Genomic DNA, 21,987 nt, shown 5'->3' on the forward strand with positions numbered 1-21,987 from the left:
CGCTCCTAGCCGAGTTGTTTCAGTACAGGGTGCAACTTTAGCATCTAATAGCCAATGTAGAGAATTGGGGTTTCTCTGTCAAGTCCTGTCCTGTCCACAAAAAGCAGGACAAATGCAACTCGGCCAATTACCATCCCATCAGGCAACTCTCAATCATCAGCAAAGTGATGGCAGGTGGCACTGACGGTGCTATCAAAAGGCACTCTGTGATAACCTCCTCACTGATGCTCAGCTTGCATTCCGCCAGGGTCACTCTGCAAGTGAGGCAAGAGTGACTGCCCTTGACACCAAGGCAGCATTTGGCCATGTGTGGCATCAAGGAGTGCTAAGAAAACTGAGATCAATGGGAAACCAGTTCGAGTCATATCTGGCACAAAGATGGTTGCTGTATAATCATCTCAGACCCAGGACATTATTGCAGGCGTTACTCAGGATACTACTATCCTAGGTACAACTATCTTCTGTTACTTCATCCTTGATCTTCCCCATGGGGAGGCAATGGCCAAGTGGTATGATCACTAGATTATTAATCCAGAAACTCAGTTAATGTTCTGGGGACCTGGGTTCGAATCCTGCCACGGCAGATGGTGGAATTTGAATTCAATAAAAAATACCTGGAATTAAGAATCCACTGACGGCCATGAAACTATTGTTGATTGTCAGAAAAACCCACCTGGTTCACTGATGTCCTTTTAGGGAAGGAAATCTGCCATCCTTACTTGGTCTGGGCTATATGTGGCTCCGGAGCCACAACAATGTGGTTAATTCTCAACTGAGGATGGGCAATAAATGTTGGCCAGCCAGCAACACCTTTGTCCCATGAATGAATAAAAAAATCCAGAAGCCCAGAAGTGCTTACAGAAGTGATGATCGCACAGTTAGTACCATTTGCCACTTCTCAGATACTGAAGCAGTCTGTCCCTGCGTGCAGCAAGACCTGGACAACATTCAGGCTTGGGGTGATAAGTGGCAAAGATTCATGCCACACAAGTACCAGATAATAGCCATTGCCAAAGGAAGAAATTCTAACTATCTCCCCTTGACGTTCACGAGTATTAGCATCACCAAACCTACCATCAAAACATCTACTTTATTGCCATTGTTTAGATACATCCTGGTGCTTCTCTGTTGCTGTGGAATGGACTTTAAAGTCTCTAAAGGCAGTAGGAGCTTCAGGCAACATGGCAGAATCAATTCTGAAAGCAAATCTGTGATACAAAACTGTGATGGGCAATCTCGATGAGTGAGGGGGCCACACGAGTGGCTCTTCTTGATCTCAGTGGACCATAAGATTGAAATCAGACTTGTTCACCAATCATGACCCCATGAATCGGACTGAATACATTTAACACAAATATTTCATAATGGGTTATGGAAAATGTTGAATCATTTGTACATTAACAACACTAAAATTCAAATGGTAAAAATATTTACACTTTAGACACAGAGGGAGCGCACAGCTCTCACAGTCAATGTTGCAAGCAATCAGCGCGTACCTCACTTCACTTGCCCTTGTTTTACATCTGTATCACTTCAGTCATATTGGTAGGAAAATAAAACTATGCGGATAGAACGTGGCAACAATGCGTGTCTGCAACAGTCAAAGAAGTACCACGCGGGATGCGCTCATAACTCAAATGGGCCACATGTGCGCCTTGGGCCTCAGTTTGTCCACCACTGGTATAGAACCTCTGGCACCTTAAGGTAAACAGGCCTATTGAGAATGAGGTGCCGAATTCTAACGATCACCATTCCCATCCAAGAATACAAGATCAGACGTCAGTTAAGACTCGGGGTAAAGAACGCAAACTATTTCAGTGGTCCTGCACTTCGGATAAGGTCACATGGCATCATAATCTGGACACTAAAAGTGAGCAAGAACTCCTCCTGCCAACTCCAGCAGGAGATTCCCTCAAACGAGGGCACCACATTTTCACAAACAAGCTTGCACGCAAAAATAGAACGTTCAGCTCCTGAGTGTCTAAGATCTCTTACATCTTGATTGAAGTTGAACACTGCTGAGTTCCAATCCATATTTTAAAATTTCTAAATTATTTCCATGCGCCTTTATGGAATATCTCCCTCCCACAGAAAGGACGCAGCTACAGAAGCCAATCTGAACACAGGTGATACACACAAAGTGCAGCTTGCATGTAACAGTCCCTCTGAGAATATATTTATATGGGCTTTCGATACATTTTGAGGAGGGCAGGGGTATGGCAGGAGAGCGGAGAGCGGGAAAAATAAAAAAGGGGTAGGGTGCAGAATGACCCTTCCACTTTTATCATGATCCAGTTATTATCTGGTTTCGAAGGATCATAAGGCAGGGCGTTGTGGCTTAGGTGCTTTTCCCAAGTCTTCGCAATGGAATTGCGTGCAACTTTAAGGACTTGTGTTGACATAGCAGCGTTCAGAACCTCAGGATGGCCTGAAGCACTTTACAGCGAATATACCTCAATGATACTTCATTGGCTAATGTTACGTAGGAAAACTATGAGAGAGATTGCAAAACTGGATGCACAAGAATGCTGTGTGCAATAACGTGATATACAAAGATGCACAAATCTGATTTGACAATCTGTATCATTGAGCCCTGACAGTGCAGAAGAAACCATTCAGCCCATCGAGTCTGCACCGACTCTCTGTCAGAATACGTTACCTAGGTCCACTCCCCCAACCTATACCCACATATTTATCATGGCCATTTATATAAATGCTGGTTAGAATCATCCATCTAAATTACACATCTTTGGAGTGTGGGAAGAAACTGGAGTGCTCGGAGAAAGCCCATGCAGACACGGGGAGAACGTGTGAACACCGCACAGTCACCCAAAGCCGGAATCGAACCTGGGTCCCCGGCGCTATGAGGCAGCATTGCTAACAGTTTTCCACAACGTTACCCACTCCTGTAGTTTCTAAACACATTCTTCTTCCATATGCAACAAGCCACCACAGACCCAGCTTGCCGTGGTTTTTTTTCCTCTCATGCTCTTGTGAAACGTTTGGGCTGTTTTTACGATGTTAAAGGATTTATAGAAATGCAAGTTAGAATCATAGAAACTCTACAGTGCAGAATCTCTACAGTTGAACTGTTGGAGGAAACCGGAGCACCCGGAGGAAACTCACACAGACACAGGGAGAAAGTGCAAATTCCACACAGATCCAAGGCCGGAATTGAACCTGGGTACTCTCCATGCAGAATCTGCACATTCTCCCCATGTCTGCATGGGTTTCCTCTAGGTGGTCTGGTCTCTTCCCACAGTCTGAAAGGTGTGCTGGTTAGGTGCATTGGCCAGGCTAAATTCTTCCTCCGCCGGAGTGTGGCGACTCGGGGATTTTCACAGTAACTTCATTGCAGTGTTAATGTAAGCCTACTTGTCACACTAATAAATAAACTTAAAAACTGGGCTGTGAGGCAGCAGTGCTAACACTTTTCCACCATGTTAATCATATAATCTCAATTCAATCGTTCACCTTTCAGCCCAATGGGTTTGGGTAAATCCGATTACTGATATTATTTCAATTTAAGCAGAATTATTTTCTTTCTATTTCATTCTTCACACCAGCAATTGTATTTCATGGAGCTGTGTCATCAAAGATGCTTTAAAACTGCAAGTTTTTCTTTCTTGCTATACAATAATGAAATAGGTTAGAAGTTATATACTGCATATATTTAAAATTATTACATCCCATTTGTCTGGGTGCCCTGGTTTCCCCCCCAACAATCCAAAGATGTGCAGCTTAGGTGGATTGGCCATGCTAATTTGCCCCTTAGTGTCCCAAGACATGTAGGAGGATTAGCAGGGTAAATATGTGACATTATGGGGATTGGGCCTGGGTAGGATGCTCTATCAGAGAAGTTGGTGCAAACTCTGAGACAAACGGTCTTCTTCTGCACCGCAGAGATTCAATGATTTTACAAATACATTACAGTGAAGAGTCAACAGCCTCAAACTATTGATTCATCTTGCCCAACTAAATCACTTAGATTCGTTTTAATTTGTAGTTGGAACAATTACTAGTTCCTTTGCATCAGTAAAAAATCTTTCAATGATATCATACCATGTAACTAAAAATGTTAATGAAACAGAAGGTAAGGAGGACACTTACCGTGAAGCAGCTGCCACCTTTTGCTCTAAGGTAGAGTAGCGTTTTTCTCCCCTCACCAGTGTCTTTCAGAATGGTCTAAAATAAAATCTAACTCTGCTTACATCTATTTTATAAAACTGCTGGAATTAAATCGGATGTTGCCTCACTTCTCCTGGAGACTCCCATGGCCTATAAAAACCAAGGAGTGCTTAGAGCTCTGAGGCACAGGTGCAACTCAGAAATTGCACTGCCCTTGAGTGAATACCACAGGTATGGGAACGACAGCACCACCAATCGCTCAGATTTTACAGCTTGTGAATGCTTGAAAAGAACTCATTAATGCCAGCTGATTGCAGTGAAATATTCAACTTAAATTCCACAATACAGTAGCCCAGTGAGGCTTGTTTAAAAACTGACACTAGTTGGTACCAGTACTGGTCTAGATACTAGGGTTTTTCCAAATGGTAATGATTCCAAGCTCTCTTTCAACAGTTTTTATGCCCTGATACGCCAGCGAGTAAAGGAACTACTGGTATCAGTGGTATTACGTAATGTGGCGAAGACTCGATCACTAATGCAAATCCCAAACATTCTTTACAAAATCATTTGTTCAATCTCTCCTCATTGCTAATACTCTCCAAACCAGGCAACATCCCATTAAACCTTCTCTGTACCCTCTCCAAAGTCTCCACATCCTTCTAGTAGTGTGGCGACCAGAAGTGTTTTTACAGTTATATCTGAGACATTAACACAAAAGAAATCGTCTAGCGCGATGAGTTCTCGTGTTGTGTCGGCTGGATTTCACAGCAACAATGATTTAGTAGGTATAAGGAGGAGAAAGATAGCGGCGCTTAGGGAAGGAAATCCAGGGTTCAGGAAACTGACGGCATGACCACCAATGGTAGCATGATGAAAATTAATGAGGTGGAAGAGGAAGAAATGGAGAAACACAGAGACCTATTGGAGTACAGCTCTGGTCGCCACACTACCAGAAGGATGTGGAGACTTTGGAGAGAGTACACAAGAAGTTTACCAAGACGTTGCCTGGTTTGGAGGGTATTAGCGATGAGGAAAGATTGGACAAATTTGGTTTGTTTTCACTTGAGCGTCGGAGGCTGAGGGGGTGACCTGATACAAGTTTACAAAATTATGAGAGGCACGGGTAGAGTGGATAGTTGGAGTCTTTTCCAAGGGTAGAAACGTCAAATATTAGAGGACATAAGTGTAAGGTTCAAGGGGGAAAGTTTAAAGGAGAAGTGAGGGGCAAATTCTTTTATACAGTGGGAAGTAAGTGCACTGCCAGAGGTGGTAGTGGAAGCAAACACAATACCAATGTTTGAAATGCATCTTGACAGATACATGAATAGGCAGAGAATAGAGGGATACAAACTGCATAGAAGCAAACAGTCTTCAGATTAGAAGGTAGGATGTGTCAGCACAAGCTTGGTGGGCCGAAAGACCTGTTCCTGTGCAGTACTGTTCTTTGCTCTTCGAGTGGAGCAAGTTATGAAGATAGGGACAGGCAAAGCCATCAAGGTATCTGAAAACCAGGGCCTTATAAATGCGTTGTAACTACCATGATCTCTCGACTTTGCTTGGTCTCATCTACAAACTGAGGGTACCTCACCTTCAGTCCTTGAAGCCTTTTCAGAACTACTACCTCAAGTATGAAACTCACACTGAAAAACCCTCGTCAATACAAACATCATCCTACAGATGCTGCTTTGCTCTACACTTTAACGCAAACACCCAGAAATTTTAACATGGCAACAGCTGCCTGTACATTTTCGCCTTTGTAAAACACACAAAAAAATGTTGAATCCTCCCCAAAATAGGTCACTAGACAAGTGAAGGTGATTTAAGTGGCCTGAACAACAACACAGAACCAGCCATTGGGACCAAATAGTCTATACCGGTGTTTATGTTGCACGTGAGCCTCCTTGCACCTTATTTCATCTAACCTAATCTGTACATCCTTCCATTCCTTTCTCCGTCAAGGGCTTATCCAGCTTCCTCTTCAATGCACTTATGTTATGCACCTCAACTGCTCCATGTGGTAGCCAGTTGCAAATTCTAAACACCCTTGGGATACAGAAGCTTATCCTGGATGTGCAGAAAAACCTTTTGGTAATTTCAGCAACACCAGAGATGCAGTTATAAAATTGGAGAGGATGGGTTGTAGCATTTTGTTAATAGACTCAATTTTGATTCTTACAGGCCCAGCATACCCTCTAATTCTATCTTATGCTTTCATTCTATGCTTTTAAAACTCTCTGACAACGCTCTAGTTCAATCTTTTAAATGAACCTGCCTTATATTAAGTTGATCTTTCTCTATGCCCTAGCAATGACTACATTCTGCACCCTCTCCTTTCCTTCCCTATGAACAGCATATTTTGTCTGCATAAAACTCTCTAACAATGCTCTCCTTCAATCTTCACTCAACTGATGAAGGAGCAGTGCTCCAAAAGCTTGTGCTACCAAATAAACCTGTTGGACTTTAACCTGGTGTTGTGAGACTACTTACTATGTCCATCCCAGTCCAGCGCTGGCATCTCTATTTCAATCTTTTGATTGGACCTACCTTATATTAAGTTGATCTTTCTCCACAACCTAGCTATGACTGTGACACTACATTCTGCACCCTCTCCTTTCCTTCTCTATGAATGGTGTGCTTTGTCTGCATAGCACGCAAGAAACAACACTTTGCACTGTAAGTTAATACATGTGACAATAATAAATCAAATGAAAAGGAAGAGCAACATCTGGTTTAATTCCAGCTGTTTTGTAAACTCAGTGATAGCAGAGCACCTGCCAGATGATATTAACTCAATAGTCTCGACCACAACAAATCTCGGTTTTCAGACTGTTGGAATGGGAGCTGCCCCTAAGTGACCACTGGTGTTTTTACTACTCTCACATATCCGAAATCTGATAACTCCAAAACAATTGTCAAGCCAATGCTCCATCTATTTTCATACAGCAAGAGTTAACTTCCAGCGCTTAATTAGACCAATCTACAACATCCAATTTATAACTTTTTAAAAATCAGGTTCATGTCAGAAGTCTTGATATCGAACGTACTGTGAATTTACACACAGTCAGTGATTCTGTGCATTTATGTAGCTTTAATCAAATACAAATCAGTACATCAATTTCGTACATTAACAAAATGACTGGAATCGTACATGTTATTCAAGAACTGAACTGGGGTCAGTTATATCTAGAAAAGTGAAGTGTTAGGATAGTCTTTCCCACTTGTTCTCGTTTCCCACCTTCACCACCAAGGTCCAACAAACTTCCCAGCCCTGGGCATTACCATCCCAAGTGGCATGGTGGCATAGTGGTTAGCACTGCTGCCTCACAGCACCAGGGACCTAGCCTGAGTCTGCACTTTCCCCCCATGTCTGTGGGTGTTGCAGTTTCCTCCCACAATCTGAAAGGCATGTGGATTAGGTGCATTGGCCATGCTAAATTCTCCCTCAGTGTACCTGAACAGGCGACAGAGTGTGGCGATGGGGAGATTTTCACAGTAACTTCACTGCAGTGTTAATGTAAGCCTACTTGTGACACTAATAAATAAACTATAAACTTGAACACTGGCACAGACCTGTTGGGTCGAATTGACAATTTCTGTGCTATAAATGCAACGTAAGTTTTTTGATTTATTATTGTCACATGTATTAGTATGCAGTGCAAAGTATTGTTTCTTGCAGATAAAGCATACCATTCATAGAGAAGGAAAGGAGAGAGAGTGCAGAATGTCGTGTTACCGTCACAGCTAAGGTGTAAAGAAAGATCAATTTAATGCAAGGTAGGTCCATTCAAAAGTCTGATGGCAGCAGAGAAGAAGCTATTCTTGAGTCGGTTGGTAGGTGACACCAGACTTTTGTATCTTTCTCCTGACGGAAGGTAGTGGAAGAGAGAACGTCCAGGGTGTGTGGGGTCCTCAATTATGTTGGCTGCTTTCCCAAGGCACTGGGAAGTGTGGACAGCGTCAGTGGATGGGAGGCTGGTTTGCGTGATGGATTGGGCTTCAGACTTTTGTATCTTTTTCCCGGCGGAAAAGTGGTGGAAGAGAGAACACCCAGAGCGTGTGGAGTCCTTAATTACGCTGACTGCTTTGCCGAGGCAGCAGCAGGTGCAGACAGAATCAATAGATGGGAGGCTAGTTTGGAAAATCCACCTTCGCAGGTAGCTGAGCTTACAACTACCTGACAATGTCGCATTATTCCAAATAATCTGCTTTAAGGAACAGCTTTTTCTCTCTAGGTATCTAATTGGCACCTTCATCTGTCAAACTCCAGCCCCCTTTCATGGCTGCTGCTTGATGTTGGATCTTTTAACTTGGCATTTAATCAAATACATTAACAAGATTCCCCTCAAGATCTGATGGAAAGCAACACACTGCAGTCTCCAAAAGAGCCTCAGAACAAAGGACACATTGTGATATAGAATAAAGGACGCTAATTGTGTGTCTTGAGTGCATCTCTTGTGGTGGGTTACTTTGATGCTCAATATTTTATAATGCATTAGCTAAACTATTAGAATTATTTATGTTGAAATACAGCATTGTGCCTTACTCAAGCCTGTGTCAACATCTTATTGAGCAATTATTCCTTTCAGATTGCACTTTTAGTTGACACACATCAATTAGCATCAACTGACTATGAAGGCTGACAATTTTATGAACACATATTCAAGTGCATCCTGTACATACAGGATTTAAATGGGTGGGTAAACAATGTAGCAGACTCATACTGGCTGAGTCCAAAACACACATGTATTGGGGCAACCACTGATTTGATTAGACAAAGTCAAATAAATGATTTCATTATTCTGGGTCAAAGGTTCCCCAATTTATTTACTTTCTTCAATTCATTTATAGGATATGGGCATCGCTGGCATCTATTGCCTGTCATGAGTTGTCTTTCAGAAGGTGGTGGTGAGCTACCTTCTTGAACAGCAGCAATCCTGGAGATGTAGGTACGCCCGTCATGCTGTTAGGGAGGGAGTTCCAGGATTTCGACCCAGTGACACTGAAGGAACAGTGATATATTTCCAAGTAGGAAGGCGAGTGACTTGGAGGAGAACCTCCACATGGTGGTGTTCCCAGGTATCTGCCGTGCTAACCTTTCTAGATGGTAGTGGTCATGAGTTTGGAAGGTGCTGTGGAAGGAACGTTGGCGAGTTCCTGCAATGCATCTTGTAGATGGTACAAGCGGCTGCCACCGTTAGTCAGTGGTGGAGGAAGTGAACGTTTGTGGAAGAGCTAGCAATCAAGTGGGCTGGATGGTGTTGAGATTCTTGAGTGTTGTTGGAGCTGTACTTATCCAAAAGTTTTCTTTAAAGTTCATTTATTAGTCACAACTAAGGCTTACATTAACACTGCAATGAAGTTATCTGAAATTCCTCTAGTCGCCACAGAGTCTGGCACCTGCTCGGTTCAATGCACCTAACCAGCATTTCTTCCAGAACGTGGGAGAAAACCGGAGCACCCGGACAAAACCCACGCTGACATGGGGAGAACTTGCAGACTCCGCACAGTTAGTGACCTAAGTTGGGAATCGAACCCGGGTCCCTAGGGCTATGAAGCAGCAGTGCTAACCGCTGTGATATAGTGCCACCCCAGGGGAGAGTATTTCATTACATTTCTGACTTGTGCCTTGCAAATGGCGGATAGGCTTTGGGGAGTCAGGGGGTGAGTTACTCGCCACAGGATTCCTGGCCTTTGAAGTGCTCTGGCAGCCACAGTATTTATATGGCTAATCCAGTTGAGTTTCTGGTCAATGGTAACTCCCAGGATGTTGATTGTGGGGGATTCAGTGATAGTAATGCCATTGACTATCACGGGGTTATGGGATATATAGTCTATAGATAGTGCATATACAATCCCCATCAACTCTCTTGTTGGAGATGGTCATTGCCTGGCACTTGTGTGGTGCTGATAATACTTGCTACTTGTCATCCCAGTTTACTTTCTGAAGGCCGGAGATCGAGATGTTGCACAGGGCAAATTCCACCAGCTGCCATGGTGGGATTTGAAGCTGTACTCCCCGCACAGCATTAGCCTGAGTCTCTGGATTACTAGTCCAATGACACTACACCACCATCACCCTCTCCCTACACCACAAAGATTATGGGGGTACATTGGATGGAATCTCAAACTTCCCAACTCTCTATAGGAGTGAACTTAAAACACATTTTGCGGAAATCCTTCAATAAATATATTTAAAAATTGCAATTTTCTTCAAATTACGAGATTGATTTAGGGCGGTGACATATATTTGTCAGATTACAGGGAAAGTATTAATTAGTAAGAAAATTTCCAATTCTCCGGTAAGTACAATGCCCTGCTTCCCAGAATGGACACAAATCATTGGCTACACAGGCGTCCTACAAACTGGGCCAAGTCCCTCGAGAGCTGAAAGCACACATTTTAGCCCAGGGATAACAATTAGCCTATTTAGCACTTGGAAATTCAGGTAGTATTCTCACTGCACCTGCCATCTCTCGAAAGACCAACATTATCACGCTTGGGACTGCTTTTCCACAAGCTAAAATAACTATTAAATTAATATCCACTCAAAAATTAACACCAGCCAGGATGATGGGAAAATATGAAGAACTTTATAAAAGATCCTGACACGGTGGCACAGCGGTTAGCACTGCTGCCTCATGACTCCAGGGACCTCGGTTCGATTCCCGGCTTGGGAATCTGTCTGTGTAGAGTTTGTACATTCTTCCCGTGTCTGCTTGGGTTTCCTCCCACAGTCTAAAGATGTGCGGGTTAGGTGGATTGGCCATTCTAAATTGCCCCTTAGTGTCAGGGGGACTAGCTAGGGGAAATGCATGGGGTTATGGGAATAGGATCAGATGCAATTATCGTGTTGCAGATGTGATGGGCCGAACGGCCTCCTTCTGTGCTGTAAACATCTATGAATCTGTGGGCCAGGTGCTGGGAGTGGGTGTAGAATGGGCAGCAAGTTTTTTTTTAATATCTTGGCTGATCGCAGTCACGGTTGCCTGAACGGTCTGCTTCTGCGCTGTGATGTTCCTCTGCTCCAACGGTTACGTGGACTAAACCACCACGTGCTTCAGGAAGTTTCAGTTGAGCCGTGAATGGCTGGTTTAATTGTGATGACATTTAATCCTACATTAGCTGGCTCCGGCTGAGAGATCCTAGGTTTCCTAAATGCCGAGGCAAACAAATAACTACTAAGGTTTCTTAACTCAAGAAAATCTGGAATTAAGAATCTATTGCTGACCACAAAACCATTGTCTATTGCTGGAAAAACCCATTTGGGTCACTGATGTCCTTTAGGGAAGGAAATCTGCCGTCCTTACCTGGTCTGGCCTACATGTGACACCAGAGCCACAACAATGTGGCTGACTCTCAACTGCTCTCAGGCAACTAGGGTGGGCAATAAATGCTGGCCAGCCAGCGGCACCCATGTCCCATGACTGTTCTAAAAGACACGATAAACCATGTCACAATGCCCAAAAAAGAATGGTTAGAGAGACAAAGTGATGGGGAGAACAATCATATCCCTCCATTGCACGTGGCTTAACCCTCCTGTCCTCACATATACACAGTCCAGAGCAATAAACGTGTGTGGCTCAAATATGGTTATTGCAACCACTGATGATGCTCTGACTAGCTCACTTACCAATCTCAAAGCTGATTCCTGGCATATGTCCCCCTTGGCAATAATCCTGTTTGTGGATATTTACTAATCTTTGCACAGTATTAAATCCCCACAGCATTTCTGCACTAGACAAACACAGCATGCAAAGACGGTCAGAATCTCTGTGTAAAAGCAATGCAAAATGTTTTCAGAACTAGCTTTTAGTTTTAGTATATTTATTAGTGTCACAAGTAGGCTGGCATTAACACTGCAATCAAGTCACTGTGAAAATCCCCTCGTCGCCACACTGGTGCCTGTTCGGGTACACTGAGAGAGAATTTAGCAGGGCCAATGCACCTCAACCAGCACGTCTTTCAGAGTGTGGGAGGAAACCGGAGCACCCGGAGGAAACCCCACACAGACACGGGGAGAACGTGCAAACTCCGTACAGATAGTGACCCAAGCTGGGAATCGAACCCAGTTCCTGGCATCGTGAGGCAGCAGTACTAACCACTGTGCCACCCGAGGTAGCTTTCAATTTTGTCATGGCAACGTTTCAATATACTCCAAAAAAAAATTAACTATTAAAAAATGCTGCTGAACACCCTTCACCACACGTCAAATCAATTGCTTTTGGATCTCAAAGATTTAATTACAAGTGTATGAACAGAATAGGAAAGCGCAAACTTCAGCGACTGCAGCAATTATATCAACAGGTGACCCAATGGTTAATCAAAAAGGTAGATTTTAACAAGTGACATTAAGGAGGAAAAAGAGGCAAGGAGGTTTGAAGATGGTAATCCAGAATTTCAGGCTAGGGATAGCTGAAGGCACGACATCAATGGCTGGAACACTCTCCCTCTAGGACGAGTGGTCATTGTTTTAAATTTGCTACCCCCTGTTCTAAGACAGAGTTGAGGAGAAACCACTTCTCCCAAAGGGTTGTGAATCTGCGGAATTCACTTGCCCAAAGTGCGGTGGATGCTGAAACAGTGACTAAATTTAAAGAGGAGTTAGACAAATTTTTAATTGGCAATAGGTTAAAAGGTTATGGGGAGAAGGCAGGAAAATGGGGATGAGGAGCATATCAGCCATGATCGAATGGCAGAGCAGACACGATGGGCCAAATGGCCTAATTCTGCGCTCATATCTATTAACTTATGAACATTTGCCTGGGCGATTGCAGCTCAAGAAGCTCAACACCACCCAGTTCTCTTAACTGGCACCCGATCCACCATCTTTAACATTCACTGTCTCCATAATTAGTGCACAGTTGCAGCTCTATATACCATCTTCAAGATGCACAAACCCACAACCTCTACCACCTAGAAGCACAAGGGGAGCAGGCACATGTGAAGACTCCTGGAAGCTCCCCTCTAAGCCACTCACCATCCTGATTTGGAAATATATCGCCATTCCTTCACCTTCACTGCAACAAAATTCCAAAACTCTTTTTGTCACAGCGCTGTGGGTTTTCCTACAATAAGAAGTCTCACAACACCAGGTTAAAGTCCAACTGGTTTATTTAGTGGAGTTTGCATGTTCTCCCTGTGTCTGCGTGGGTTTCCTCCAGGTGCTCTGGATTCTTCCTACAGTACAAAGATGTGCAGGTTAGGTGAAATGGCCATGTGCCGGACAGGTGCCAGAGTGTGGCGATTAGGGGATTTTCACAGTAACTTCATTGCAGTGTTAATGTAAGACTACTTGCGACTAATAAATAAACTTTACTTTAGCCAGTAATAAAATTCATAGAACCCCTACAGTGTAGACGGAGGCCATTCGGCCCATCGAGTGTGCGCCGACCACAATCACACCCAGGCCCTGCTCCCGTAACTCCACATGTATTTACCTTGGCTCAATTCCCCCTGACACTCGGGTCAATTTATCATAGCCAATCAACCTAACTCACGCACTTTTGGAACATGGGAAGAAATCGGGGCACCTGGAGGAAAGAAACGCAGACACAGGGAGAATGTGAAAACTCCACACAGTCAGTGACCCGAGGCTGGAATCGAACCCAGGCCCTTGACGCTGTGACACAGCAGTGCGAACCACAGTGCCACCGATTCCGATCAATTTCAACTGCAGCTTTTTTAACAATGGTCCACCTTTGCAGCATCACAATATCAGGGGAGTATTAGCATAGATGTATCCTAGCCTTAAGTCCATAGTCTCAGTGGGAGGAGACTTGGTACTCACCCACGAGCCAGGTTATCCTTTTCAGTTGGTTGGTTGAACCTGTGATGGCACCTTCGACAGTCTGTCTTTGTTTGTGTTGAAAGCAACTTTGTGAAACAGATAAGGGGTACTTCCCCTTGTCTCATATTTGTACTGACTGACAAGTGGGGAGCACGATCCTCAACATGGAAACACCCAAAGTGGATGTGACGAATATTGGATAGCCATATCCTATTGAATAGCAGAGCAGGTTCGAGGGGCCGATTGGCCTCCTCCTCTCCCTATTTCTTTTGGCCAACACGTACCCTACACAGGAAGACAATCATAGGATTAACCACCTCCAAATCCTATCAATGGAAGCTAAATCTTAGCACAAAAACATGGACCATTCAGAAAACATGGAATTCAGTGGAATCACTGAAACAATCCAACCGTAATGTCCCAGAACAGGACAACTTGCACCATTCTCTAAAGCTGCGCCCAGCAGGACATTGGAGAGCAATGTTTATCATTACGCAATGTAATTTAGTGACACTGTTCTCCCAGGTCTACTTCTGTCCACGTGTATTCAGCTCCAAGTCTTTTTAAAAACAAACCTAGCAATGTGAAAAGCAGCTCGAGGTAATGCACACACACGCATAAACACCAGCATCCAAAGGCTTTCCTCAGGATAATTTGGCCACAAACAATGTCAGCTTTCAACTGAATTCCCTACTCACTTTTAGGCACAGTGGTTAGCACAGCGCCAGGAACTTGGGTTCAATTCCTGGCTTGGGTCACTGTGCAGAGTCTGCACCTTCTCCCTGTGTCTGTGTGGGTTCCCTTTGGGTGCTCTGGTTTCCTCCCAGGGTCTGAACGATGTGCAGGTTAGGTGGGTTGGCCGTGCTAAATTGACCCTTAGTGTCCCAAAGATGTGTAGGTTGTGGGGGGGTAATAAGCGGGATAAATACGTGGAATTGTGGAGATTGGGTCTGGAGGGATGCTCCATTGGAGAATTGGTGTGGACTCAATGGGCTGAATGGCGGCACCGTGGCACAGTGTTTAGCAATGCTGTTTCACAGTGCCAGGGACCCAGGTTCAATTCCGGTCTTGGGTCACCGTCTGTGTGGAGTTTGCACATTCTCCCCGTGTCTGCGTGCAGGTGCTCCGGTTTCCTCCCACAGTCCTAAGATGAGCAGGTTAGCCGTGGCTAAATGTCCCTTAGTGTCAGAGGGTTTAGAGAGGTAAATATGTGGGGTTATGGGGATAGGACCTGGGTGGGTCGGTGCAGGCTTGATGGGCCGAATGGCACTGTGGGAATTCTATATTTCGAAGGTGTCTCAGGATTTTGAGCACTCTCCACTGAACTGGTTCCAGGGAAAGGCATTAGCCTCACAGCACACACTAGCCTTCAAGGGGAACTGGCCACAGAAAGAAAAAGTTGGAATTATTTACTGAAGAGTTTTGAGAATCAAAACTTGATGGTGCTTTTAAAATAAACCAAGTTTGCACCTGAATGGAAACTAAAACACCAAGTAAAAATAACTTGTCTTCAATCATGAGCTGACTTTGGAGGTCGTCAGCTGGCAAATTCCCGTTAATTTCACACATTTTTTCACTCAATAAAACCCCGCAAGAAAAAATGCACCACAGTGAGAAACCGGATAAACAGTGAAAGGAAAGGCACCGTTAAAAGGGCTCACACCCACAGAACTAACACCTTATGTCAACAGACCCATTCAAACGACCTGAATAACTCAAGGAAATCTTAAAAGGCAACTTTGTGGACATTGCAAATCCATTTGCAAGTCTGATTTGATTCTGTTAAGTTGCACCCCCGAGTGTTACTCTCATCTGCCGCCTTCTATCTATCCAGAGACCAAGTATTATGTATGAAAATTAGCTTGCCCATAACGTGAAGGGTTTTATCTGAGGATGGTGACTCCTACCTTGCGCTTCATAATCGGAGTGTCTGTCCCGCTGCGCCAAGCTCACCCCCAACACCGACTGCAGGTGAGTCACATTCAGCTGGGCTGCCTGCTCCCCATTCCGATCACCGATCTGCAACACAGAGAAAGAGAGAGAGAGAGAGAGATGGAGAGAGAGATCCCCGAGGCTGAACACTCTCACAACACCCAACCAGGTTAAAGGAAGCAGTGTGAACTGGGGAGGGGTCTGGCTGGGAAGGTGGGAAGATAGGATAGGGGAGGGAGGAGGGGGCTACAGGGGACGGTGGGGGGGGGAAACGGGGAGCTACAGGGGAGGGGGGGAAGGGAGCCACAGGGGACGGGGGGAGGGGAGCCACAGGGGACGGGGGGAGGGAGTTGTAGAGTAGGGGGAGGGAGTTATAGAGTAGGGGGAGGGAGTTACAGACTAGGGGGAGGGAGTTATAGACTAGGGGGAGGGAGTTATAGACTAGGGGGAGGGAGTTATAGACTAGGGTGAGGGGGACTACAGAGTAGGGGAGGGCAGATAGGAATGGGGGAGGGGGGATGGGGAAGGGGATTGGATATGGGAGGGATAGAGATAGTGGGGAAAGGGGGATTGGATAGGGGAGGGGGAGGAAAGGGGGTGGAGATGGGGGAGAGGGTAGGGGGTGGGGAGAGGGTAGGGGGTGGGGAGAGGGTAGGGGGTGGGGAGGGGGGGGAGGATAGGGGGTGGGGAATTGAGGGGTTCTCTCGCACCTCCATTGAATACATTAAGGACCTGTCCTGTAGTGATGTTTAATTGAGCTGTCCCAGTGCAGGCCACACCGCCTCCTGTTTGTGACTGTTTAATGGACCATCGATTCCTCTCGCTGCTGCACTAAAAGGAGTCCACCACATTTCAGACACATGATACATCCCCCCCCCCACCCCACCCCCTCCCTCAACTGAAGCAACTAAAAAGGGTTACAACACTTTCTTACAGAATGGGCACACACATTCCACATTGTCAGGTCGGTGCTGTGCTGGAGACACAGGCAGCTCATTCAAAAGCAGCGTTCGAATCTATCAATCACCACGTTTGAAAGGCAAAAGCAAATTGCTGGCAATGCTGGAAACCCTCAGCTGGTCTGGCAGCACGTGTGGAGAGAGAAAAACAGCTGGGTGACCCTTCGTCCGGAGCACTGAGTTTAAAAGGCGTTCCGCTGTTCTTGGCAGCGGGTTCCGCTTTGTTACACAGCGTCACTTGGAAGGTTTAAATAAAAATAAGATATGGCAGATCTGAAATAAAAAAGAGAAAGTGTTGGAAAATCTCAGCAGGGTGGCAAAGTGGTTAACACTGCTGCCTCACAGCGCCAGGGACCCATGTTCAATTCTGGTTTTGTCTGCACATTCTCCCCGTGGCTGTGTGGGTTTCCTCCGGGTGCTCCGGTTTCTTCCCACAGTCCAAAGATGTGCGGTTTAAGTTGATTGGCCATGCTAAATTGACCCTTAGTGTCAGGGGGACTAGCAGGGCAATTCCTGGGGTTACGTGCTGCATAGGGTTGTGGTCAGTGAAGATTTGATGGGCCAAATGGCCTCCTTCTGCACTGTAGGGATTCTACGAACATGGCCCAGCACAACACACACAGGAATCCTTTAGACATCAGACAGAACAGGCTCCTGACCCTGTCAGGCTCATCAAACCCAACTAAATGGCCCAGTGATGAAAGGCAGAGTCTTATTCTGCCACACCCAAGGCAATAACTTAAAGAAAAAGACTGAATCAAGTAAGTCAGGGAAGAGAAAAACATGTATGAGAGCTACCGCTGCTTACATTACACACAGAGACACAAACACAGACACACACACAGACACACACACACACAGACAATGATCAGTGTGTTACAAAGATACAATGCCAACATTCTTCAAGTAGATTCATTAGGTCTGAATGTAACGCTCGAATGCTTTATGCAATTCACTGCTCTCCAGAGGATCAAGCTGTGTAACACAGTCAAGTTAATCTATACTCTTTAAAATAACTTTGTTTTTCTGTTCCGTTTTGTTTTTGTTCACTAACAGTGGGATGCCTGGAAATATTAGTGTGCGAGAGCGGAGGTGGAGAGAGCTGGCTTTGAAGATGGGTACCTTACTGTTTGGCTCTACCTGCAGAGGTGCAGAATCCCAGCTGCGGCAGAGGAGTGTTTTATTTTGGGTTCCAGGATCTTCACCACTATTCGTGCTGCATCCCACACACAACAGCAGCTGCTCAACAGGCAAGAAACTTTACTTCCACCAACCAAACCCCCACCTCCCCTCCTTCAGCAAACACTGCACTTATCAAAAGCCAGCGTGGAACACCTTGGGAGCTGATGTAAACAGGCTAACCTGGCCCTCCCAGCTGGCTTGCTTCAACTGATAAGATGCTGTAAAAGAAAACTGCCCCATTGAACTGTATCGCAGCACTGAGAGGTAACTGCAAATTATTTATGAAACACTTAGATTTGCCATTAGGGCAAGGCTCACGGCGCCAGGGACCCAGGTTCGATTCCTGGCTTGAGTCACTGACCGTGTGGAGTTAGCACATTCTCTCCGTGTCTGCGTGGGTTTCCTCTGGGTGCTCTGGTTTCATCCCACAGTCTTAAAGGCGTGCTGGTTACGTGCATTCGCCATGCTAGATTCTCCCTCAGTGTACCCGAACAGTGTGGCAACTAAGGGATTTTCACTGTAACTTCATTGCAGTGTTAACGTAAGCAGACTTGTGACTAATAAATAAACTTAGGCCTCAGCTTTTGTATCGCTTTGCCTCCCCACAACAATTGTGTTAACACTGAATTCTTTATTCTGTTGAAGGGACAAAGGCACTTCACTGGGTCATTATGAAGCAAGGTTTGACACAGAGCCACAGCAGGCAACATTAGAACAGAAAGCCAAGTGCTTTGTCAAAGTGGGCACAGTGAGAAATCTCACAACGCCAGGTTAAAGTCCTGCAGGTTTATTTGGAATCACAAGCTTTCAGAGCGTTGCTCCTTCATCAGGTAATGAAGGCTCGGCACCACACTGCGGCAGCCCCCTCTGCACTGCCCCGCGACACAGCCCCCCCTCCCCCTCCACTGGCACCACCCTGCGGCAGTCCCCTCGGCACCGTGCCACAGCAGGCCCCTCGGCGCCGCACTGTGGCATGTCGAGACTGTGTGCTCAAGTCTCTGATGTGGGTCCAGAACTCTCAATCATGCTTCTCAAGACTTGATTTGATTTATTATTTTCACTGTATACAGATACATGTGATAAGTATTGTTTCTTGCACGATACAGACAGAACATAGGAAAGGAGAGAGTGCAGGATGTTGTGTTACAATCATAGCTAGGGTGTAGAGAAAGAACAATTTAATGCAAAGCAAGTCTACTCAAAAGTCTGACAGCAGCAGGGAAAAAGCTGTTCTTGAGTCAGTTGCTACATGATCTCAGACTTTTGTATCTTTTTCCCTAGGGAAGAAGGTGAAAGAGAGAATGTCTGGGATGCGTGGGGTCCTTAATTATGCTGGCTATTTTGCTGAGGCAGCGGGAAGTGTAGACAGAGTCTACACTTCGGAGACTGGTTTGCATGATGGATTGGGCTACATTCACGACCTTTTGTAGTTCCTTGTGGTCTTGGGCAGAGCAGGAGCCACACCAAGCTGTGATATAACCAGGAAGAGTGCTTTCTTTCTAGAGCGCATCTGTTGAAGTTGGTGAGAGTTGTAGCTGACAGGCCAAATTTCCTTAGTCTTCTGAGAAATTCAAAGCGTTGGTGAGCTTTCTTAACTATAGTGTTGGCATGGGGGTACCAGGACAGGTTGTTGGGGGAGGCAAGTATGCCACAGTAGAGTCCACGAGGTATGAGGCATGAAGTGAAAAATGAATTAATGCCAATTCCGAAAATGAAACAAAAACAGAAAACGACGGAGGTGCAAGGCAACATCGGAACACAGGAGCAGACCATGTGGCCCCTCGGGCCTGCTCTCCTACTGAATTAAATCATGGCTGATCTTCCACCCCAACTCCATGTTCATGTCCCTCAATATCTTTGACATCAAGTTTATCGATCTCTCTCTTGAACACTCGGGGGCTGATCCTCCACAATCAGGCGGAGAGAACTGAAGATTCACCAGCCTCTGAGTGAAGAAATCCCTCATTGTCTCAGTTCCACATGGCCTACCTCTTCTTCTGAGGCTGTCTCCTCTGGTTCCAGACCCCTAAACAGGAGAAACAAGCCCCTGCATCTCTAGTGTTGGAATTTTGCAAGTTCCTCCCTCTCTGTCGGAAAAAACGTTTGCTGTTGTGGATGCTTCTATTGAAGATGGTTCTGCACCCAAGTTGTTTACTTGTCTGTTACCTTCATGAGGCTTCTGGCTGTTGAGATTTAGACACAGCCTTGGTGAGGGTGCCTGATAATTCTCTTAGCATTATGGGCGTTAATTACATTCTCTGCAACTCCTATAAAACCTTAATTGTTCTCAATATTTACATTACACGCACTGCCATAAATTATCTGCAAATAATAGTGCGATCACACCCACCCAGTGAATCTTGCTTTTCACAACATCACATCTCAAAATCACTTTCGTGCAGAAGGCGGCCATTCGGCACATCGAGCTTACACCACAACCCCCCCCACCCTCTCCCCTACCCCTGACAGAGCATTGTACCCAGGTCCTATCCCTGTAACCCCACATATTTACCCTGCTAATTCCCCAGACCCACACATCTTTGGACACTTGAGCATGGCTGATCCACCCTAACCTGCACATCTTTGAACTGTGCAAGGATAGCAGAGCACCTGGAGGAAACCTACGCAGACATGGGGAGAAGGTGCAGACTCCGCACAGACGGTGACCCAAGCCAGGAATTGAACCCGGGTCCCTGGCGCTGTAAGGCAGCAGTGCTAACCACTGTGCTGCTCTAAAATCAAAGGGAGAGCGCGGGCATCTGCTGTGTTTCTTACAACAGTGACTACACTTCAAAAACAAAATACAGTAAGAAGTCTCACAACACCAGGTTAAAGCCCAACAGGTTTATGTGGAATCACGAGCTTTTGAAGCACTGCTCCTTCATCAAGTGAGCTGATTGAGACAATTCATGCCTACCAACAAGAAGTCTCACAACACCAGGTTAAAGTCCAACAGGTTTATTTGGTCGTAAACGCCACTAGCTTTCGGGGCTTTGCCCCTTCATCAAGTGAGTGGGGAGTTCTGATCACAAACAGAGCATATAAAGGCACACATTCTGTAAACTGAAAGGAGAATGTGCAGACTCCACACAGAGAGTGATCCAAGCCCAGGTCCCTGGAGCTGTGAAGCAGCAGTGCTAACCACTGTGCTACTGTGCCACCCACCTTGAAGTGCCTGCTCCTTCATCAGGTGAGTGCCACCTGATGATGGAGCGACACTCCGAAAGCTAGTGCTACCAAATAAACCTGTGTTGTGAGATTTCTTACTGTGTTTACCCCAATTCCATCACCGGCATCTCCACAACATGAATTATCTCAAGCAAGGACAATTCGTAGAATTTTGCAAGCCCGGGCAAAATGGTAGGGGTTACATGTAGTGTGACGTGAACCCAAGATCCCGGTTAAGGCTGCCCTCGTGCACGCGAAACTCAGCTATCAGTTTCTGCGCGGCGATTCTGCGTTGTCGTGTATCTTGAAGGAGCAGCGCTCCGAAAGCTCGTGATTCCAAATAAAGCTGTTGGGCTCCAACCTGGCGTTGAGAGACTTCCGACTGTGCTCACCCCAGTCCAACGGCTGCATCTCCACATCAAATGAAATACCTCATTGGCTGTAAAGCGCTTTTGAGGCCTCAGGTGTTCTTGGAAAAACTCGATATAAATGTGCGTCTGTTTTTCTGCCTCAGGTAGGCGATAGTCAATCAGGGATTATTCTCCTTGTCTGCAGCAGAGCTAAACAACTGATGTTGCTGTGCGTGAGTGGCTCAATGGGAGATTTGAATTTTAATGCAGCCAAAAATAATTCATTTTATGCATTTGAACATCCTGGATCCTGGGGGAAAAAAAGTTTAAAAACTCCCCACTATAATTAAGTATCTGCTGATGTTTCTAAAACTACTCAAGCTTTTCTCATGCAGTTTATGGCACTGTAAGGATCAGTCAGTTGAATTATAGGTTAGAAACCTTTTTTAAGCATCTATTCTTTCATACATCTGATAAATTT

At 45.4% G+C, this 21,987-nt stretch overlaps 1 protein-coding gene across 8 annotated transcripts in view; it reads right to left on the bottom strand.

The window, feature by feature from the left end:
* gpsm1b (G protein signaling modulator 1b) overlaps positions 1-21,987 on the bottom strand; it is a 290,004-nt gene that overhangs the window by 81,360 nt on the left and 186,657 nt on the right. For all 8 annotated transcript variants that reach the window (XM_080212356.1, XM_080212354.1, XM_080212357.1 and 5 more), the window contains one exon: positions 15,823-15,934. In XM_080212356.1, the coding sequence (XP_080068482.1) occupies positions 15,823-15,934 (112 nt within the window). The remainder of the gene's footprint in view (positions 1-15,822; positions 15,935-21,987) is intronic.

Source organism: Carcharhinus amblyrhynchos, chromosome 25 (assembly GCF_965287045.1).
Source record: "Carcharhinus amblyrhynchos chromosome 25, sCarAmb.v2.hapA, whole genome shotgun sequence".
In the NCBI taxonomy this organism is placed as follows: domain Eukaryota; kingdom Metazoa; phylum Chordata; class Chondrichthyes; order Carcharhiniformes; family Carcharhinidae; genus Carcharhinus; species Carcharhinus amblyrhynchos.